This window comes from Cibotium barometz, chromosome 29 (genome assembly GCF_041138505.1).
Source record: "Cibotium barometz isolate CiBa-2024 chromosome 29, ASM4113850v1, whole genome shotgun sequence".
NCBI lineage: Eukaryota > Viridiplantae > Streptophyta > Polypodiopsida > Cyatheales > Cibotiaceae > Cibotium > Cibotium barometz.
Window position 1 is genome coordinate 36,194,683 of NC_141074.1, and position 21,270 is coordinate 36,215,952.

Consider the following 21,270-nt stretch of genomic DNA (forward strand, 5'->3'; position numbering starts at 1 on the left):
TCGTGTTTAGCTTGGCGGTAGGTTCATGGCTTCCAAGTAGTCCAACAATATCTGTGGGTACTCTTGGAAGAACTCTTCGTCTAGCCATACTGCTTCATGGGTGCCTCGGTCCTTGAACTTCGTGTAGAACTGTCTCTGTTTGCGACCGGAATCATGCTTACATCTGTGGAGGAGAATCTGCTCGGGCTCAATGGCTTTGGCTTTGTCAACCATCTCACGCTGTTGCCCATCTAAGACCACCTGCAAGGCTGGTCCGACATAGGGCAACATGGAAGATGTTATGGATAGTCCAACTGTATGCTAGCTTTAGCTTCACAGAGACGTCCTTGATTTCTTTGGCGATGAGAAAACGACCAAAACTTTGAAACAAGAACTTGGGACAATGCTTGCCCACCTGCTTCAATCTCTACTTCATGAGCCAGAGAGACACCCAGTCCCCTTCTTTGTAGTTGACATCTCTTCTAGACTTGTTTTTTTTTTCCTCTCTCACTCCAAATGTGATGGAGCTCCATCCTTCTTAGCCGCCATCATCACATGCGGTGTGCTCTGATAGCGAACAGCTCATACATAAGACAAGACAAAGGAAAGCCTTGGAGATTGTGGGAAAAGCAATCACTCGAAAAAGAAACGTTTTAGCCTAAATCCTTGTGGTATTTGTGAGAAAAGCAATCATCTTGAAAAAGATTGCTATTCCAAGAAAAACAGTGCTAATATTGTTAAAGAGCCTTCCACACAGGAACTGTGGAATTGATGATTTGGCTTTTTAGGTCCATTGTGTGTGTTGTTTTCTTTTGTGCGACCTATTCTCTTGTATGTCCTTACTGTTACGACCCCATAATTGGCATGTGAAACTAGAGCCATGTGATATATCCTTGACCAAGAAAACTGGCATGAGAACCCCAAACCTCGAAGCTAGTCTTGTGTGCGTGTAGCACACGGTAGATACACACTGTGCACATGACATACTCCTCTTCCTCTAAGAGCTCACTCTTGAGCTTACTAAAAAGCCAGGGTAATCTCTCTGAAGAGTAGTCAATGTCTCCCATGTAGCGTCCTCCTCAACACGATCCTTCCACTTGATCTTGTATCCTTCCACTTGATCTTGTATCCTTCCACTTGATAAGCGTATTACGTAATCTTCTTTCACGAAATCCAAGAATCTTTTAGGTACGTGTGGAACAAATGTCATGTCTTCGACATCTATGATTTCTTGAGGAGTAACTAACTGGTCTGTTTCACCCAGTACTTTTTTAAGTCTACTGACATGAAATACAGGATGAACTTTCACGAGAAGGCAAATCCAGTTCATATGCAATTGAACCAATCCGTCGTGTAATACGAAATGGTCCACGGTATCTAGGGGATAATTTCGGAGATCGACCTGTCCGTAAAGTCCCGGAATCTTTCGGAACTCGCAAATACACCATTGTTCCTTCAGAGAACTCTCTGGGTGAACGATGTCTATTAGAATAAAATCTGTCTCGGTCTTGAGCACTTCTAATAGATTCCTTCGCAACTTGTAACATTTCTTGCATATCTTGCAAAAAATTACGTGTTGCATCATACTGAAGTCGTGAGAATCCTACTGTAACAGGTGATCTAGGTTGAAAACCATACATAAGCATGAAAGGACTAAGAACCCCAAAAGAGTTATGGGATCCATCTTCATAGCTTTCATCTGCAAGTCCCTAAATTTCTGGAGGTAGACCCCATAAGTGAGGTGCTGCGAGGTCATGGTCAAAGCTGTAAACCGGGCAACCACATCATAATCATCCTCTTTCTTGAGGTCTTCTTTCTTGAAGACATCTTCGAATTGTGACCAAGTCGTTGGCTTAGGGTTGAGTTCCTTCCACCAAAGCACAGTTGCATAGAAACGCGTTACATACAGGTTCGAAACGTACGAAACGTTTCGAAACGTTTCGTCCTGTATGAAACGCGTTTTTTTCATCATGCATATTGTAAAAACCTTAAAAAATGAATCCTTTCGTGAATCGTACGGCGCATTTCGTTCACGCTTCCCAGTGGCGGCCGCCTGTGACTTCGCCGATTTGTGTGCCATCCTTCCATCGCTTGTGTCAGCCCGCCTGCTCCTTGGTGTCTTTGGGCCTTGTGGAGGTCTTCCAAAGGGGTAATGTCATGTTTTGCTTTAAGTTGGTTTTCTCTGCACAACTCACAAAGCAGCACACTTTTTTCTCTTCCATAAATTTTTTGGCATATCTTCCACGGTCCACCCTTGCTCTATTGAGGGCTGACTTCTAAGGCTATCTACCTTCTCTTCCCCTTGCTCTATTGTTGGCCAAGATGAAAGTTAAAATCATGAATCATATAATGAGATTAGTTTATGTGCTGTGTCGCACTTGCAGGGCCAACAATCTGCATTTATCCCCGCCTTGTAGGATGCCTCGAACAGGTGATTCTCCTTGGAACAATGTCACCTTCGAGTCTAGATATGGTGGCTCGGGCTCCGGAAAGTGGAAATGCAACTTTTGTGCTGATAAGCACCATGGCAGTGTCACCAGGCTGAAGGCACATTTGTCACAAACAAAGGGTTTTGGCATTGGGCCATGTAAGCATGTGCCACAAGAAATCTATGATAGCCTCAAGGCTTGGAAGGCCATGCAGCTAGGTATCCCCCTTGAGGATATCCCCAATCTGGGAGACCCCGAAGCACGTCAAAGTGTCTCCAAGAGGACTCGCAGTATCAGAGAGGAAGATACCAGTGGTGAGGTTGCAGGTGGTGTTGCGGGTGGTTCTAGCTCGGCACCTCGAGCCAAAAGAACTAGTCTTCCAGTGTTCAAGAAAGGACATGTACAGGCAGGGATACAAAAGGCTGCCATGAAAGAGGCAACGAGGGAGTTGATGAAGTTGTTTATTCAATGTGGATTATCCTTCCACATTGTCAGGACTCCTCGATGGAAGAAGGCAATGAGAGCTATCTCCCGCATTGGGTGTGAGTGGGATGGCCCCTCCTACGAGACATTGCGCACTACTGAGCTTCGCAAGGAGCAACTGGCTGTGGAGATGGAGATGGAGCCTCTCAAGGCCACTTGGGCAAAGTATGGTTGTACTTTGCTTTGTGATGGATGGACAGATGTGCGGAAGAGAAATGTGTACAACATTCTTGTGTCCTCTTGCAGTCCTCCTGCAAAAGCACAATGTTCATTCGTGCCATAGATGCATCGGTGCCAGGGATAGTGGTTACAGGGGAGTTCATTATGTCCCACATGCGCCAGGCAATCAATGAAATTGGGCCTGATAACATTGTGCAGGTGATCACGGACAATGGGTCCAATTGTGTATCCATGGGCAGGATGTTAGAGCAGGAGTTCCCCAAGATTGTGTGGACACCTTGTGCAGCACACAGCCTTGACTTGATGATTGAGGATGTGGGGAAGCTTGATTGGGTGAGCCATGTATTTTCAGCTGCATCCACCATGGTGAACTTTGTCACAAAGAGGCCAAAGGTTTTGAGCATGTACAGGGCCAATAGTGATCTTGAGCTTCTAAAGCCCTCCAAAACTCGGTTTGCATATATGTTTATTGTGGTGGAGAGACTAGTGAGAGTGCGACATGGCTTATTACGCACTATTGTGTGTCGTGAATGGACAACATGGGAGGACAAGGATGAGCCCAAGTCTATAGCATTCTCTCGTATGGTCATGAGAGATACTTGGTGGCAGGATGCAGAGGGACTTGTGAAGGCACTTCAGCCCATGTATAGTGTCCTGCTCACAGACATGGAGGGGAGTACCATTGGGCTGCTTTATGAGTTCATGGACAGAATTGGTGAAGCTCTCAATGATTTCACTACCTTGTCGCGTGACAGGTGCTCACCCTTGGGCTTTAACTTTAGTCTTTGAGTCTTTCTCTTGAGTCTTCCTATAAGTTATTTTATAAATCTTGATCTCTTATGTATGTCACATGTTACATGTAGAGTTCAAGATATTAAGGAGATCTGGAATCGGCGTTGGGATTGGTTTCATAGGCCAATCCATGCTGTTGCTCACATTTTGCATCCCCTTTGGAGAAATGAGGAGCAATACCTCAATGAGGAGCTAGAGTCAGGATGGATCGAGTACATTACCAAGTTGGTGGGAGCGGGAGGTGATATACAGCTTATGAGAAAGCTCGAGGATGAGCTTCTCATTTACCGCAACGGTAGCCATATGTTTGGGCGAGCTACTGCATTGCTCAGAGAGACACAGTTGGAGCCAGTGTCTTGGTGGGAGAAATACGGTATTGGGACACCCAACTTGGTAAGGTTTCTTGATTCTTGAATCTTGTATCTTTGTCTTCTAAGTCCTATTCTTTCAAAATCTACATTCAAATGCTACTCTCTTTTTGACTCTAACTTAACATTCTTTTTTCTACAATGTAGAGACGGATTGCATTGAGAGTTCTCTCCCAGGATTGCAGTTCAGGGCCTTGTGAGAGAAACTGGAGTACATGGGCTCTTTTTCACACGAAAAAGAGAAATAGACTCTCCTCAGCACAATTGGAGAGGCTTGTCTTTTGTCATTGCAATCTCCGATTGCTAGAACAAAAGGGTCATCCCATTGAGCCTCGCCAAGTGAATCCAGATAAGATTGATATCATGAAGTGCAAGGAGATTCCCGACATTCCTCAGGAGGAGAGAGACATCTATTCTATGCTCTATGAGGAGATCATGGTTCCGGCTCGCACTACACGATCTTCTCGAGAGGCTAGTACTAGTGGTGCACCTGCACCTCTAGAGGATGAGGCATTTGAGGACTCGGCTACCGGCAGTGACCTTGAGAGTGAGGCTGCAGAGGCAGAAGATGCAGATGAGGATGAGCATGAGGATGCAGATGAGGATGCAGATAGTAGCTAGCAGCTGCCAGTATCATTTTATTTGGACATGTTATTTAGTTTGAACTTTGGACATGTTATTTATTTTGATCTTGGATTTTGAGTCATGACTCATCACCCACGTGGTGATCCTTTTGATTTCTGTTTAGTCATCACTGATCAGTGATATCATCATATCTTACATGTATTTTGTTTTTATTGAAATGAATTCAATGTGGTCTCTTATAAGTTATGCCAACAGTTTTTTCTTTTGTATATTTCAAGTAAAAAATATACATGTTTTTCTATTTTGTATGAAACCTTTTTGTACCCGTTTCTTACCTTTTATGAAACGTTTCAAAACGTATGAAACCCGTTTCATACCTGCCGTTTCTGAAACGCCTGGCAACACTGCATCAAAGCAAAGCTTTGCGTGAGAGGAAACCTGTTGCTAACTGGATCTTTTTCCCATCGTCGTATAAATGGAACTCAAAATGGACTTGCCACTTATGTAGCCAAGTGTCCACTATCTCCTTGGTACGCTGCTTTTGCTTGCCCCCAAATTGCTCCGGAGTAATGTTGGGGCCTAAAGCAGAGGCCAAGGTATCCATACCCGAAAGAGTAGATAGGGTAGTGGTCGACAAAGAGATGGAGTTCTGCGAAGCCTGCATCTGCATGGCGATTTGTGCCTGACGTTTCGAAGAAGAAGCTTCAAGAGCCACTTTAAACTCTTGGAAATCCGATTTTGACACATAATCGTCGAAAGGATCGGCATCGGTATCTTCTGTAGCCGGGAGGCCTTCGTGTTCGATAAGGGGCTCCAACTCGGATTCTTGGGTCGACATCTTGAAGAGGGCTAGGTGAGAGAAAAATTAATTTTGCACAAATAAGAGTGCTAGGGAACTCGAGAGCTTGAAAACTTGAGAGATGTGTGGCAAGAAGCCCACTTAAGGGGTTTATATAATCTTTCCCAAAAGCAGTCTTGAGCTTTTGCTTGTGTGTGTTAAAATATATATATATATATATATTCTGGTTTCTGAAAAAAAAAACACCTTTAACACTAAGTGGGACTTTAAACACTTAAAAAAAAAGGTTTAATCCATTAAAGAAAAAACAAAAGCTCGATTCGGCGTTTGAAAGCTTTTATTGTGTTTTTTTTTCCACCCACCTGGATTCAGCACCACCTAACGCCTGCGTGGCCTGAAATCTTCGCCGCCTGCACACTGCTTTGCTGCCTATGAAAAGTTGTGGCTGGCTGCGCATAGGCGTTGCGGCTTGCGCACGGCTACCTGCCTGCTTAGGCCTGGCCGCCTGCCAGCCTGGTTGCTTGCCTGCGTAGGCCTGGCCGCCTGCCTAGGCTTGGGCGGCTGCCTGCCTGCGTAGGCCTGGCCGCCCGCCTGCCTATACGCATGCGCCCACAACAGTCGGCATAACCAACCTGCACGCGACCAGCAGCACCCGGCCAGCGTTCGACTGCGCATACACAGCGACCGAACTTCTCTCTTTCTCTCTCTCTCACAAAAATAGCCGACATGCTTTTTTCTTTTTTCTCTCTCAACAGTTGATGCGACTGCTAAACACATCTAACCTTCTTCATGTTAAACAAATCGACCCTTCCTAGACCACCATCTCCATCATCACGGGTTTCTTCGATGAAAAAAGCACATACTAATCTGAAAAAAACAGCAGTATGCATAAACAAAACAGCAAGCTTCTTGAACACATACCTATTTTCGACCTCATCTTCTCTACCTACCGACTTGCTCGTTCACGAGGCATGCTCTAATACCACTGTCAAATCCCCAAAGGATCTCCTCGTAGGACGTTCTTGGTACGAGACTCGAAACCTGCAAACAAACCAAACAAACAAGAAGGGGGTGTAGGCCTGACTCACCTCCCAACCACGATAGCCGTGGGCAAGCCCACAGACTTAGATGTCCCCACCGAGCCACGAGCTGAGCTAACTAGATGGACGTACCAACCAATCTCTACTTCGTGACGTCGCATACCGCCAAGAAGCTACCCTCGCGGGCCTCGAGATTGCTGCCGGCCTCGGCTGCATAAAGCAGGTGCAATGAGAGCACTGTCAAATCCCCAAAGGATCTCCTTGTAGAACGTTCGTGGTACGAGACTCGAAACCTGCAAACAAACCAAACAAACAAGAAGGGGGTGCAGGCCTGACTCACCTCCCAACCATGACAACTGTGGGCAAGCCCACAGACTTAGCTGTCCCTATCGAGCCACGAGCTGAGCTAACTAGATGGACGTACCGACCAATCTCTACCTCGTGACGTCCCATACCGCCACGAAGCTACCCTTGCGGCGGGCCTCGAGACTGCTGCCGACCTCGGCTGCATAAAGCAGGTGCACGTCTGTACTAGATCCAAGCTCCAGACCATAGAGCTCTCACAAATCACGCGAGACTCTATATGACTTATGACTAACCTTGGCCACCCTTTTATAGGCTCTTGGCCGGTCATCGGGCGTCCACACTTGGGCGTCCGCCCGTCCATACTTGGGTGCCCGCCTATTAGTCTATCCCTAACTCAGCTCGCCAATCTACCTACCTAGCTCCAAGCTTCCCCAAACCTCGAAGCTAGTCTTGTGTGCGTGTAGCACATGGTAGATACACACTGTGCACATGACACTGATCAACAGTCCTAAGCTTGATTAAGAACATTGATGCTAATTAAACATGATTAAGACAGAGGAGAGAGAAGAAGAGAGAATGGTAGAGATGCTAATGGTGATGATTAGTCAAGAGTGTTCCTCTAGATGTTTAGCCATGGCACGGGCATGCATGTGACATTTCCTTCCGCTAAATTTGGTGATGGGGTGGACACTCTGTCACCCTCCCTCCTTGGACTACTGCTACCGACTTTGACATCTACTTAATTGATGTTGACTTTGATTGATCTTTTTGTGTGAACACCTTCACTCATGATCTCCACTTCCAAGTCTTGCTGAAGAATTGAGCACCTGTTCAACTGTTTTTTCCATGCTTGCTTTCCCTTACCCTTAACACAACAGTGGGTCACCTGTCGGAATTGATCATGCATGTTGCTAGGCCTTTGGAATTGATATGAGAGCTTAATGATGTATTGGTTCTGTGTACATTCCCTCATTGAATGCTTCCTCTGGCTTCGCCTATTTGCAAACCACTCCATTTGCTACCTTGTTGCATCCTTTCTGCTGGAATTGTGCACCTTCCTTGGGACAATGCTTAGTGGGCTGAGCTTGAATGCTTTGATACCAATGTTGCATGCGCGGAAGCCTTGCTGTATTGATCCACAGCCCTAAGCTTGATTAAGACCATTGATGTTGATTAAACATGATTAAAGACAGAGAAGAGAGAAGAAGAGAGAGAATGGTATAGATGCTAATGTTGATGATTAGTCACGGATTAAGACTGTTCTTGTAGACGTTCAACCATGGCACGGGTGTGCACGTGACATCGATACACCCAAACTTTACGTGAGAAATCATCAATAATAAGCATGAAGTAGCCGGCACCACCTTGGGTAGTAGTCCACATGGGACCGCACAAGTCCATATGGATAAGCTCCAGGATGTGAGAAGCTTGAGGAGTAGCCTCATGAAGAAAAGGTTCTTTGTGTTGCTTGCCATGCAAACAAGCCACACAAGTGGAGTGGGAGGGTTTCAACTATGGAAGACCCTTGACCATTTGTTGAGAAGACAACTACTAAAGAAAAACATGGTGCAAGTTCATGTAGCGAGCATGCCACAACGTTGTATCCTCTTGAGCTACCAAGGCATGATAGCTTTGAAGAAGTTGTAGCAAATGAGATAGTGACTCATTCAAAGAGCCACCAAAGTCCTTCAACCTATAAAGATTGCCTTCTTGTACACCTTTGGCAACAATTTGCAGGGTGCTAGTGTCAATGATCTCAAGAATTGAATTGTCAAAGTAGACACCATAGCCTTTCTCTATAATCGGAAACACTGAGAGTAGATTGTTAGAGAGCTTTGGGAACATTAAGCACATCTCGGATAGTAGAAGGCTGGCCAGGAGAAGAGTTAAGTCGCATGTTGCCCACACAAGAGGCCTCAATGTTGGAAGCATCGCCAATGGACACCTTTGAAGAGCTCGGCCAAATATCATGCAGAAATTAGAATGGACGTGTCATGAATGATGTGAGTAGTGCACCCACACCCAATCCGTAAGACGTGAGGTGGCAGGAACAAGTGAGTCCGTGGGAAGCTCCTCAATGCTGATGAAGACAATCTCCTTGGTGAAAGAGGATGTCAAAACCCCAAAGGATCTCCTCGTAGAATGCTCCTGGTTCGAGACTCGAAACCTTCAAACAAACAAATAAACAAGAAGGGGGTGTAGGCCTGACTCACCTCCCAACCACGACAGCCGTGGGCAAGCCCACGGTCTTGGCTGTCCCCGCCGAGCCACGAGCTGAGCTAACTAGGTTGACGTACTGTCCAATCTCTACCTCGCAACGTCCCATACCGCCACGAAGCTACCCTTGCGGGCCTCGAGATTGCTGCCGGCCTCGGCTGCGTAAAGCAGGTGCACGTCTGCACTAGATCCAGGCTCCAGACCATAGAGCTCTCACAAATCTCGCGAGACTCTATACGACTAATGACCAACCTTGGCCACCCTTTTATAGGCTCTTGGCCGGTCATCGGGCGTCCACACTTGGGCGCCCGCCCGTCCATACTTGGGTGCCCGCCCGTTAGTCTATCCCTAACTCAGCTCGCCAATCAACCTGCCTAGCTCCAAGCTTCCCCAAACCTTGAAGCTAGTCTTGCGTGCGTGTAGCACACAGTAGATACACACTGTGCACATGACATACTCCCCTTCCTCTAAGAGCTCACTCCTGAGCTCACTAAGAGGCCAAGGTAATCTCTCTGAAGAGTAGTCAATGTCTTCCGTCCGTTAGTCTATCCCTAACTGAGCTCGCCAATCAGCCTGCCTAGCTCCAAGCTTCCCCAAACCTCGAAGCTAGTCTTGCGTGCGTGTAGCACATGGTAGATACACACTGTGCACATGACAGGGGAACTCTGGGATTGGTTGATAGATGGAGATGTTTGATTGGTGGGCTTCTTTGTAGAACCTCCTTGTACTCTGGGGCTAGGGACCTCCCAAAACGGGGGTGCGGGCAAACATCCGAGCTAGGGAAATATCCTTCCAAGGCTCGCCACTCGAAAGAAGTCCACAAACTATCAACTTGCCCAAAAGGGCATGGCTCTTAATAGAGGCCAATGTTGAGGTTGGATGATCTCTCTCCAAGCCACTTTGGCCTGCGTAGGCCGCCCATCGCTACCAACCCAAAGAAAGTTGCGGATCAACCGCTGAACTTGACCAATGCAAGCCCGAGAAAAGGCCTAGCAAGAGCTGATGTACCACATAGTGGCAACAAGAACCTCGTTTGCCACCACGACCTGGCTGGCTAAGGAAAGCTTGGTTGAACTCCAGTATAGCAACTTTCCTCCTCATGGGACCCCCCCATGCTCCCAGGTGATGGATGCACGTTTGGCGGCATATGGGAGAGGTGGTCCGCCCCCCCACTCTCTAGACTTTCTTGTTGACACCCTTTACTTCAGAGGAGCTTGCAGAGGCTCTATTGGCACTCCCGAGGGGAAAATGCCCGTGAGAGGATGGGCTTCCCATTTCCTTATTTCTTTGTCATTGGGATCTCATGGAAGGTGGCTTCAAAGCTGCCTTCAATGAGATTATGACCACGGGTTCGATGCCAGAGTGGCTATCAAAGGGATTGATTCATTTGATTACCAAGGAGGGTGGTGACAGATTGGAGATTCGGCAGTGGAGACCCATGACCCTCCTAGGGACTGCATACAAAATCTTAGCCAAATCCATCAGCCGGTTACTGCAGCCTTTCCCCAATTTGATTCATGGCACACTAGCAGGTTTTGTTTAGGATCGAAGCATTCTGGACAACATCTTCACTTTTTGGGAGGCGACCGCTGGGGCCAGGTTGAGGCAGCAGGATTTGATAGTTCTCCTTCTTTATTTTGCGAAAGCCTATGATAGGGTGGATCGGGGCTTTCAAGAGGGGACGATGTGCTGGATAGGATTTCCAGAGGAGTGGGTTCGAGGTGTTGCTGTGCTCTATTCGGCAGGGGGCAGAGGTAAAAAAGGGGCTCTATGGGAACTCTTCATAGAATATATATATGTGTGTGTGTGTGTGTACATACAGTCGTATGTACGTACGTATATATATACCTATATATACATACATACGCAATTTAATTATAAAATCATGAAATCAGCAAGAATGATGAGAATATGTATATAAACACGCATGTATGTATGTAATGTATGTACATACATACGGATGTTCGTACGTATATATATACCTATATATACATACATAAGCAATTTGGTTGTAAAAGCTGGAAATCAGCAAGAATGATGAGAAGCCTTGGGGTTTTAACTGGAAGACTAGCATCTGCGTAGCAAAAGAGGCAGTTGTGGCAAGACTGGACTCTGGAGGACAAGCCATGTCTTTTCAAGTTGTCCACTGCTTTGCAAAAGGAACCATGGAAGAAAATAGAGTAGTATATGATGGGTAAGGTGCCAAGGAAGCATGTTAATGCCACTGTCAAAGTGTATCACGGTCTGTCAAGAGTCAAGACAGCTGTGAACACCAAGGATCTTGCATTTTAAAATAGCTAGACACCAAGCCAATTTTTGTTGAAATTGTTATTAACAAATTACTTGAGATCTTCTTTACATTTTCCCCCCCTTTTTTTGTTGTTGATAAAATAGTCTTATATTTGTAAGCATGGAGGGCATCCATGTACGAGAGGATACATACACATATTTATGTATTATGTTTGTCCATATATATGCTGTGTATGCATGTACGTTAGTATTTATGTACATGTATATATTTGTGTATATGTCTGTATATCTTTGCACATATGTGTCAGTCTCCATTGGTGTATATTGGCAATGTTTTTTGATTGATTTATATCTAGAATAATTCAAATGGGGTTTTTAAATCTGCAGAACACAGATCTAATTTTATTTTTTTCACGTCAGTTATTTTGCAGCTTTACAAGAGGAGCTCGTGGCGTATGATAGAGTTTTGTATGAGATGGTGGCAGACAAGGATCCTAGGCAAACCAATAGAAATCCGAGAACTCGATGGAGGCCTTCAAGAAGGTTGCCGGGAGGCCGCAGTCGCAACTTCAGCCTTTTTGCACTGATACAACGTTCGATGGCCTGTCTACTGAAACTAGATTTCCAGCTAGAATGCTTGGATTATCGAAAGGAGAATTGGTATCATGCAGATCTTGATTACAAGACGTTCTCAACATTGCAGGTCAGCATTAGTGCAGCACACTTTGCTTTTGAATTCCTTTATGAGCAGAAGTGGAAGATAATTGTTCGTCAGGTATGGGTGTGGATCTCTGAGCCTTTTACGATTCTGCTGCAGCTTGCCCGAGGAGAGAGCCTCTTCAGCTTTGCTCGAGACATGGCTGTTATTTCATTGAAAACCATCACACGAGCCAGTATGATGCCCGGCAATGTTGATCCCTGGCGAGCCAGATTGTTGTGGGTGTCCAAGGCCTTACCCATGCCATTAATTGGGCTTTTTGTGATTGAGAGTGTATGTGCTCCCCCAGATGCCCCTTTCAACAGATCACCGGAGGTGAAGGCATTATTAGACCTTGATCTGTCTGCTGCTATCAAGGTTATCTTGGCCAAGCAAATTGCAACAGAGTATGTGATCTTTGTTTGCTTTTCATCCCACCCTAGAATGGAGTTTTAGTGCTGTGCGTGGTGATCGCGCCTGTTGCTTCTCAAGTATCCTGTAGTGGTGTGTGTGGTCGTGCATGATTGTTTTGCCATCGCATGTTTGCAGTAGCTTGTCTACAAACACGTGCTGGTATGCAGTGCCCATATGTGTGGGTTTGTAACCTCATATCTCATGTTGCAGTTTTACAGAAGGTGCTACTTTGATGGTTGAGAGGTCTGTTATCATTGGAGAGCGGAATAGAGCTGCCATGGAGGAATTGAAGGAAGCATTTCAGGATGGCTGTAAAAGGGTTGCTATTTTTTACGGTGGTGGACATATGCCTGATATGGATCGCCGTTTGCGTGAGGAGTTTGGTCTTGTTCCCACAAAGGTGCAGTGGCAAACTGCTTGGTCGATCAAAAGTAGGCGGCAGATAGAGGAGGGCTGGCTTTCGACCCTTTTGAGCTCTCTGGCTAAGATCTCAGGTTGGCCACTTGATAGATACCAGACTTCTGCCCTCATACTGTTCTCGTGGGTGTTGGCCATTGATTTGTGGTTTTGGGAAGTGCTACTGGATTCACTAAACAAGTATTGTACTGATTTAATAGTAATGGTGGTGCAACTGTTAGACAAGGCGTGGGGGCTGTAATGTTTTCTATGAGTTGGTCACTAAAAGAACAGGCAAGAAAAGTTGTGTTGGACTTCTTGCTGCAGGTTCTTTACAAACTAGTGGCCGTAGGTCCTCTGTTCGTATAATATGTATCATAATAGTATGGTGGTACTGTGGAACTGTGTTTCAAAATGCTGCATTGGCTTTTGATTCTTTTGTAATGAGAGTTTATTTATGTTTCAGAATCTTAGTTCAGAGCTGCCATGTGAGTAGAAAATTACTGTGCATTCAGCGATTGCCCGAGTTGGGGTCTCGTAATGTGGGCTATAGCTGAAGGGGCCAAAGGGGGAATCAATAGTAGCAGAGATCCACCTGTTTAGGGGATCAAAGTTAGTACTGATAATGTTCTCTTTCCACTTAGAATGGATGCCCAAAGCAAGCTCCTCCTTTCCCTGATTGTGCTCAGTGAAGAACCACAAATAGTACTTGTGAAGAGTAAGGAGTCTCTTATTCAGACCATCACCTCCAACTTCAAGCTTTTGGAGGGCAATGAAATCAGGTCTAAGCCCTCTATATTTTACATTTTGTTGGAAATAATACCTGGCCTTGAGGGGTTTGCTAACCTTTGGGTGTCGTAAGATATATTTTTTAGAGCCCTCATGACTTGGGAGAGGTTTCTTTTTTTGGGATAAGGAAACATCCAATCTTATTTGAGAATAGGGATGTCTTTGACTTCTCCTTGAGAGGGTTAGTAGCAACAGGTTATTTAGCTTTCTTGTCTCTTATTATAGGAGGAGGAGGGGGTTTCCTTTTGTTTTGAGTTATTAGGGTTGAGTAGAAGAGGCTATTCATTGAAAGGAAAATCTGAGTTGGGGATACTTTGTTGAGGAGAAGTAGGTATGGACACTCCTGTTTAGAGGCAAATTTGAAAGAGATCTAGCCACTAGGCAGGAAATGGATTTTCTCTACTATCCATCCCCTAGGGGTCCAAGCAAACTGAATCCAAACCTGATGTAAAGAGGGGAGACACTCCTCATGCACATTTGCATAGCAAAATTGACTAGCTCAGGGAGAAGAGAAAAAGAAGAACCTCAAAGACCTGTGAGCCGTCTTGACGAGTATTTTCGTTGACATAAATCCGTGGTGCTCTCCATAGACTCTTTTGTGAGCAGGGTCCTGAGCAAAGGTGAGAAATAGTTCATTTAGCTTCTTCAGTAGAAACCTTTGTGAGAGCCTAGGCCCCAGCCTTGAAAGTTGGCTGACTTTGAGGGATAGCGTTGTTGGTATCTTCTTCCTTAGCCTCGTCTGGAAGCTTTGGGTTGATGTCAAAGAAGATGGCCATGTGGAGGGGGTCAAAGCCAACCAAATCCAACCTTTCTGTGTTGTTAATGTGCTTTCTTTGTGGCATGCAATATGGTGGGATCAATATAGGTTTCCTCTACGCTTCCCTTCTCGAAGAAGGAAGCTTGCTTCTTGTCAGTGGATAGATGGACATACGAGGAGGGAGAGGGTATAGAGACTCCTCCTTTATTAGGGATCTCTATATTTGCTGAGTATATGGTAGATTGGCTAGGCTTCAAGGAGTTGTCTTCTTCAAACTTGGTGTAGCTCATGAGTAGATTGGACTATCGGGTGTGTGGCGACGTGATAGATGTTTGGAGTTGAGAAGGTTCACCTCTTCCTGGAAATATAACATAGTGTGAAAGAGGGGATAGCAGAGGCAGGGAGTTTGTCGAGGGGAGGTCGTGAGCTGGCTGTTAAAGAATACATGAAGTTGCAGATTGTTGAGGGCAATGTTGTTAACCACATGACCTTTATATGTGCAATTGCGCTTTTTGTTCTAAGTGCTTCATGTGACTTGATTTTGGGATTTACTTGAGCTTATATACATAGCATGTGGCCCTTGGGACATTCCATGGGTGGCTGGACATTGTAACCTTTTGAAGTAATGAGATACAAGCAAATCACAATTGTGACTGTGTTCTCTTGTGCTCTTTCTATGGTGCTCTTCGGATAGTTGCTTGCATGCTTGCTTTCTCTCATTTGTGCATGTTGAGTGTTGCTTGCTTGGTATTATGCTGTTCTCTCCCTCTTTCTCTCTCTTCTTACCCCCCCACCTTGTGAGCAATAGAAGACATTGGAGTAGAGGTAGCTTCTCCTTATGCGACTTCCCGATTTGGATGGGCTAGCTCGTCTGTCGCATCCTCGCTCTACAGTGTCACGCCGGAATGCTTCCATGGTAAGTGGGTGAAGCGAGAGCTTCAATCACCTTGATGGAGGTGAGGAGAAGGTTGCCTACACTATGGATCAATCACACACAAGAGGTGGATAGAGAGGAGAAGCTCATGCAAGAGAGATGCTACAATCTAACCTATCTAAGCAAGCATCCATCAAGAAAGCAAGATTCAATAGAACACAAGCAAGAGGGTAGGGAGAAGAGGGGGAGCTCACAAGTACTCTATTGCAAGGGAATGAATGTGTATTGCTATTGCTCAACATAAAAAATGAATTATATACAAATGGTTAGTGTTCACACTTTGTCGGTCGTTGTACCTTAAAAATAGTCTCACACCACTAGTTCTAGCCTCGAGCAATGCACAAAGTTTGTGACTACCTTATTTGGCACGGGTGGATGAAACCATGTTAATATGCAAAGTGGTTAACATGATCCCCTTCCTAATGTCCTTGCATCAGCAAGCTTGGGTGGTGACGATGCTACCAGTTCCAGAGAGATGTGGATGGTCAAAGATGTGTCAGTGATGAGACCAATCCACGAGTGTCAGGGCCTGTTGGAGGTAGAGTTTGGTTAGGTCCGTACAAAGAAAGAGGGCATGTGGCATTGCTTTGTGGATTCTTATACCATGACCACCTTCATTTGTTCGAATATTGGTGGTGGGGATCAAGAATTGTTTGGTGCAATATGATTCCCAAATCTCTTGGTGGTGCTAGATATTGGATTGCTTTGTTGTGTGTTGCATCTTTGGTATGGTGAGGTTCTTGTTGTAATGGTGAAGGTAGTCGAAGAAGAGTCAAATGTTCCAATGGAGACCACAAGGAAGATCTTTGGAGGTGGTTGTACATTCAAAGAGGATCCAGGTGATGGGTCATGCCATGGGCTAGCCTTTCGTCCCTACTATGGTCCCCCCCATCCAAGGATGTACATGGATGGCTATGGATGATAAGGGTCGGTGTAGTTGTTAACTATTGTGAGTGTATTATGTATGGAAGATTTGCTTATGAAGTGCAAAGCCCTTGTGAGTAATGTAGGTGTCGTGCATGGGCCATGAGGGCTGAAGGTGTGCCGGGGTATGTTCTTCTCCATGTGACAACTCCAACTCTCTGCTTTCTTTGACTCTTATTTTTGGTTTCTTAACATATTTTCACTTAGGTTGAGAGAAAATTGAGGGCCCTTTTTTTAAAATGCTGAGGTTTGTCGTTTGAGGGTTTGGTTGTTGACAAGAATGGGTTGTTCAGAAGAATGACAAAACAACCACGTGTGTGCACCTTTTAAGTGAATCATGGCGATGGGTTCATGCTTTTTCCCACCATGCCTCCCCCATCCAAAAATGCATGTGGACATATATCGATGATGAGGGTGCATGCACCTTTTCTATAGTAGTTCGGTGAGCAATCATGTTCTTCTTAGAAGTGTTTTTGGACGAGAAGCTTCTGTGATGTACTTGTGTTACTTGTACAAGGGTTATGTCCTTAGTTTGAGGTCAATGTTCCTAACATTTGTGTGAAGTACTCATGATAGAAGTGGGATGATTCAAGCATAAACAATGACTCTATGAAGGACATGAATTTAACATGGTGAAGAGTTGCACTATTGAATGGTAGCAAGAGCATCAACTTGTTGAGAGGGTGAGAGTACAATTGTTGGAAATTGGGTGGGGGGAAAGAGCATCAACTTGTTGAGGGGGTGAGAGTACAATTGTTGGAAATTGGGTGGGGGGACAAGTCTTGGGAGGTCACCCATCCTAGTTGTGTTCACGCCAATGCTTGGAGGTTTTTACAAATTGGTCTACCTATCCAGACCCCAAAACCTTAAGGCGATGCCAGATCTTAGCTCTATCAATTTTGTGAAAATTGCCTAATGCTACATACACTTTGGCACCACTTTTCTCAACACCCCTCCCTTGGTGCCAACTTGTCTACTTTTTCTTAGCTCAAAGGTTGACCTTGACCTTGACCATGTTTCAACTTGGCTTCTCTAGTGGCTCAGAGATTACACTTCAACCCATGGCTATGATACCAATTAATGGTTTAGGGTTAGCAAGGTGAGCTGAACTAGGGTGGTTGATAGAGAGCCATGCTATTGATATAGATAGAAAAAGACAATACTAAAGAGAAAGATATGTTTGCATGACTCAATTTGATGTGATAGATAGCTTCACCAAGTACATGCTTCTATAGCCTTAGAGGCCCCTCTCAGCGACATCATAGATTATGTCAAACAGGTATATAATATCTAGATATTATTCCACTCTAAGAGTGGGTTCACACACTCTTTACTCACTTACATAAGTGAGTGCTCACACACACATAAAAGAACAATAGTCTTTTAGGGGTTGTTCACACACAGACACATGAGGATACACACATTGATACTCCGATATAACCAATAAGAGTGAAAATCATTCTTGTACACTCTTGGTTTGTAATGTCGAAGACATCCTCTAAGCAGATCTTGTATGGTGGGGCCGTGAAGCGAAGTGTGCTTTGGAAGCTTTCGTTTTATCAGCTTGCTTGCTTGACAGTGGACTTTCTAGCTCTTGACTCCTCCTGCTGCCCTTTCTTGCTTGGGTTGTTGTCGTGTGCCCTTGGCTTTGTTGAACTTTGCTTTTCATGCGTGTGTTGGAAGAAACTCTTGCTTCTTCTTCTTCTTCTTCACATTTTCTTTGCTTTCTTTTTTATTGTCATTTCTCCTTCTTTGTCTCTATCTTCTCTTTTTTCCATTTTACTTTTTCTTTGTCTTTTCTCCTTCTTTGTCTTTTCTCCTTCTTTGTCTCTATCTTCTCTTTTTTCCATTTTACTTTTTCTTTGTTTGTGCACTTCCATCTATTAGCATTCATGGTTGCCAGAATGGAGCATGTAGTACAAAGAGAGGGATGAAGGATTAAGCCATGACTATGCTGGATGGAGGATAGCCATGGTGAGAGTGTGTGTGTGTGTGTGTGTGTGGAGAGAGAGAGAGAGAGACAGAGAGAGAGAGAAGAAGAAGAAGAAGAAGAAGAAGAAGAAGAAGAAGAAGGTTGTATTATCATCCACTAAGGGCCAAATATGACCCACGGGACCAATAAACTAGTACAAGACAAAAAAAAAAAAGTCTCCTTCTGTTACTATGAAGGGTAAAACTAGCAAGCTAGTGTGCATAATGTGACTGAAGCTCCTCTCTATGTTTGAAGAGTCGAGTGATGAATGCCCCCAAAACAGTGGGGGTGTGGCTGTAAGAAATACTTGTGGCGGATGTGTGTGGCCTTTAAGGAGTTTGCTGAAATCACCTTGAATGTGTATATCGAGGACAAACCATGACCATATGTTCTTTTGTCTCCATGGCCTTCATGTCACAAATTTGCAGATTCTTTCTTGCGTTGGCACCTTCTGCCATGCTCCCCTTTTCAATCTCAAGCTTGTGTGATCTTGTCCGAAGACATGCTATATTCCTGCGTGCATGGGGTGGCATTGGTGTGCTTATGTATGCTTGCGTGTTGTCCTCTCCTTGTGTGTAGAATGACCAAAAATCAAGATTAGTGGCATCATAATAGTATTCAAATTTAGCCTTTTTCTCAGCTGATTGCCACTTGTTACGGAGTGTCTCTAGGAGGGCATGATGGAAAACTTCCATATCCATATTTTCATGTGGCAGTTCTAGGTATTCGTCTACTTTCCAATGTTTGAACCAGCCTTGCAGATCTTGCATCCATCCGGAAGATAGCATCTTACTTTTATGATTCTTTTGTGGAGAAAGATAGATGTTACTTTTATGATTCTTTTGTGGAGAGAGAGAGAGAGAGAGAGAGAGAGAGAGAGAGAGAGATGTTGCACAATTCAAATGATACTCTTGTAATTAGAGAACTAGTACATTCTTTTATAGGCATCAAGTCTTATCTTATGACCTAGGATTTAATAAGGGTTGTTCACACCCATAGAAGGTGTTCACACCAACCTCGAAATACCGTATGGAGAGAGAGAGAGAGAGAGAGAGATGTGATAGCAAGCACAAGAGAAATATGAATATGTTGCACAACTCAAATGATACTCTTGTAATTGGAGAACCTTCCAAGCACATGCTTTTATAAACATCAAGTCTTATCTTCTAACCTAAACTTTAATAAGGGTTGTTCACACCCCTAAAAGGTGTTCACACCAACTAACTCAGAAATACCCAAAACCCTGAGTTTCTGTCCGTTTTTCTTTCTTCTCCTCCTCCTCTTTCAGTCTTCACTCTTTTTCTTTACTTCTCTTTTTTTCTTTTTCTTTTTTTGCTTTCTTCCATTTGTTTGGCGCCCTGCTGCGCATGCAGGTGTGTGGCCCCATCTACTACCGTGCCGACCATGTCCTGTCCTCCGCCCTTACCGGACAACTCTGCTGGAGCCGCTTGACCACACCTCCACGCCTTGCCCGGGACGACCCGGCGATCAGCCCTCCCCGTGCTAGCCCGCGATTTGCCAGATCGCCATGCCCATGCGAGGTCCTGTACTGTCGGACTCCCCTTTGCCGTTGATCACGCCCATAGCTCCGCCCGGAGCCCCTCTGCCGCAGCGCTGTAAGGCACGGGGTACCCGCTATGCAGCCCGCCCTTCGGCGTACTTGGGCCTGCATGGGATGCCGGCGCTGTTGCCGTTGCCGTTGCTGGATGCCCGCCTTGTCTCGTCGTTGGATGCTGCCCGCCCTGCATGCTTGGCCCTGGCTGGCTGGCTGGCGTGGGGTGGGCGGGAGGGTGTGTGTGTGTGTGGGTGTTTTTATGTGTGTGGAAGGAGAGTGTGCATGTGGGGATGGTATGTGTTGTATGTGTGTGTGTGTGTGTGTAGATGTTTGGTGTTGTGTTGTGTGTGGGGATATAGAGAGTGGTGTTTTGTGTGTGTGTGTTGTGTGGTTTGTGTGGGGATAGAGAGCGGGGTTTTTGGTTTTGTTTGGTTGTTTTGTTTTTGTTTTAAAATTTACATTTTTTTTTCATCGTTCCCAAGTATATGTGTCTATACAATTGATAGGGTGTATTATGTTACATATATACACATATGTTACATATTGATGAAAGCTTTCACGTCACCATCAATGACTTTGCTGGTGCACTTGATTAAGCTTTGTTGTTCCAGTTTTCAATTGGTAGGTCTACTTTTCGGATCAACCAATTCTATTTTTAAGGATCGTCTGATTCTACTTTCTGCTCGACGATTCTATTTTTTGTGATTGGTCGATTCCACTTTCTTAGAACGTCCAATTTCACTTTCAAGGATCGATCGATTCTACTTTCAAGGATCATTTGATTCAATTGCTAACTTCTAGCAGTTTGCGAATTGTTCATCAACAGCTACTGATTTTAGTTCAAGCTTTTTTTCCGCATCCTTCCCTTGCCAATGCAATTACAGTGAGGTATGCCCATCAACTATACTAATGATTTGTTTGGTATTCTTTCCAAAGAGAATAAATTAGATGGGTTAAATTAGTCCCTATGGAGTTTTATGGTCAGAAATGTTCTTATTGTGTAAAGGGCTTATGGGGTCTGGTCAATGGTCAATGGTGACAAGCCCAGTCCTAGCACGATTGCGTTTGCTACTCCTCAAGGTCAAGGGTCAACAGACCATGTATCAAGTTTCTCAAACTAGTACTGATCAAAGAAGATGGGATTCACATGATGCTCAGGCTTTGGCATTAATTGCCTTGTCAGTAAAAGGTCTATTGTTCCACACATTTGCTCTTGTCAAACATCCAAGCTTGCTTGGGACACTTTAGAAACTTTATATTAGACTAAAAATGATGCTCGAGTTACTTTTCTCAAAAGGCAACTTGATAATGAGAAAATGTAGGGTAAGGGCTCCATGAATGAACACTTAACAAAGTTGTAGGACTTAAGTGAACAACTTCTTGACATTGATGAGATCATTTTTC

At 44.8% G+C, this 21,270-nt stretch overlaps 2 protein-coding genes across 2 annotated transcripts in view; both read left to right on the forward strand.

The window, feature by feature from the left end:
• The window catches only part of LOC147622108 (thermosome subunit gamma), a 75,339-nt gene extending 61,939 nt beyond the window's left edge, over positions 1-13,400 (forward strand). The window contains exons 3-5 of the mRNA XM_086823199.1: positions 11,849-12,131; positions 12,246-12,532; positions 12,750-13,400. Of these exons, the coding sequence (XP_086679325.1) occupies positions 11,849-12,131; positions 12,246-12,532; positions 12,750-13,197 (1,018 nt within the window). The 3' untranslated portion in view covers positions 13,198-13,400. The remainder of the gene's footprint in view (positions 1-11,848; positions 12,132-12,245; positions 12,533-12,749) is intronic.
• On the forward strand, positions 1,942-5,448 carry LOC147622109 (uncharacterized). The gene is made up of 2 exons (XM_086823678.1): positions 1,942-4,256; positions 4,379-5,448. The coding sequence occupies exons 1-2, from the start codon at positions 3,915-3,917 to the stop codon at positions 4,850-4,852; spliced, it is 816 nt and encodes a 271-aa protein (XP_086679804.1). The 5' UTR covers positions 1,942-3,914; the 3' UTR covers positions 4,853-5,448.
• Positions 13,401-21,270: the final 7,870 nt, after the last annotated feature.

Excerpts from the sequence above, each read along its gene's own strand:
- LOC147622109 (XM_086823678.1), top strand. The coding sequence starts at position 3,915 with ATGTCACATGTTACATGTAGAGTTCAAGATATTAAGGAGATCTGGAAT. Across the intron at positions 4,257-4,378 it reads GTATTGGGACACCCAACTTG|AGACGGATTGCATTGAGAGT; the intron begins GTAAGGTTTCTT and ends TCTACAATGTAG.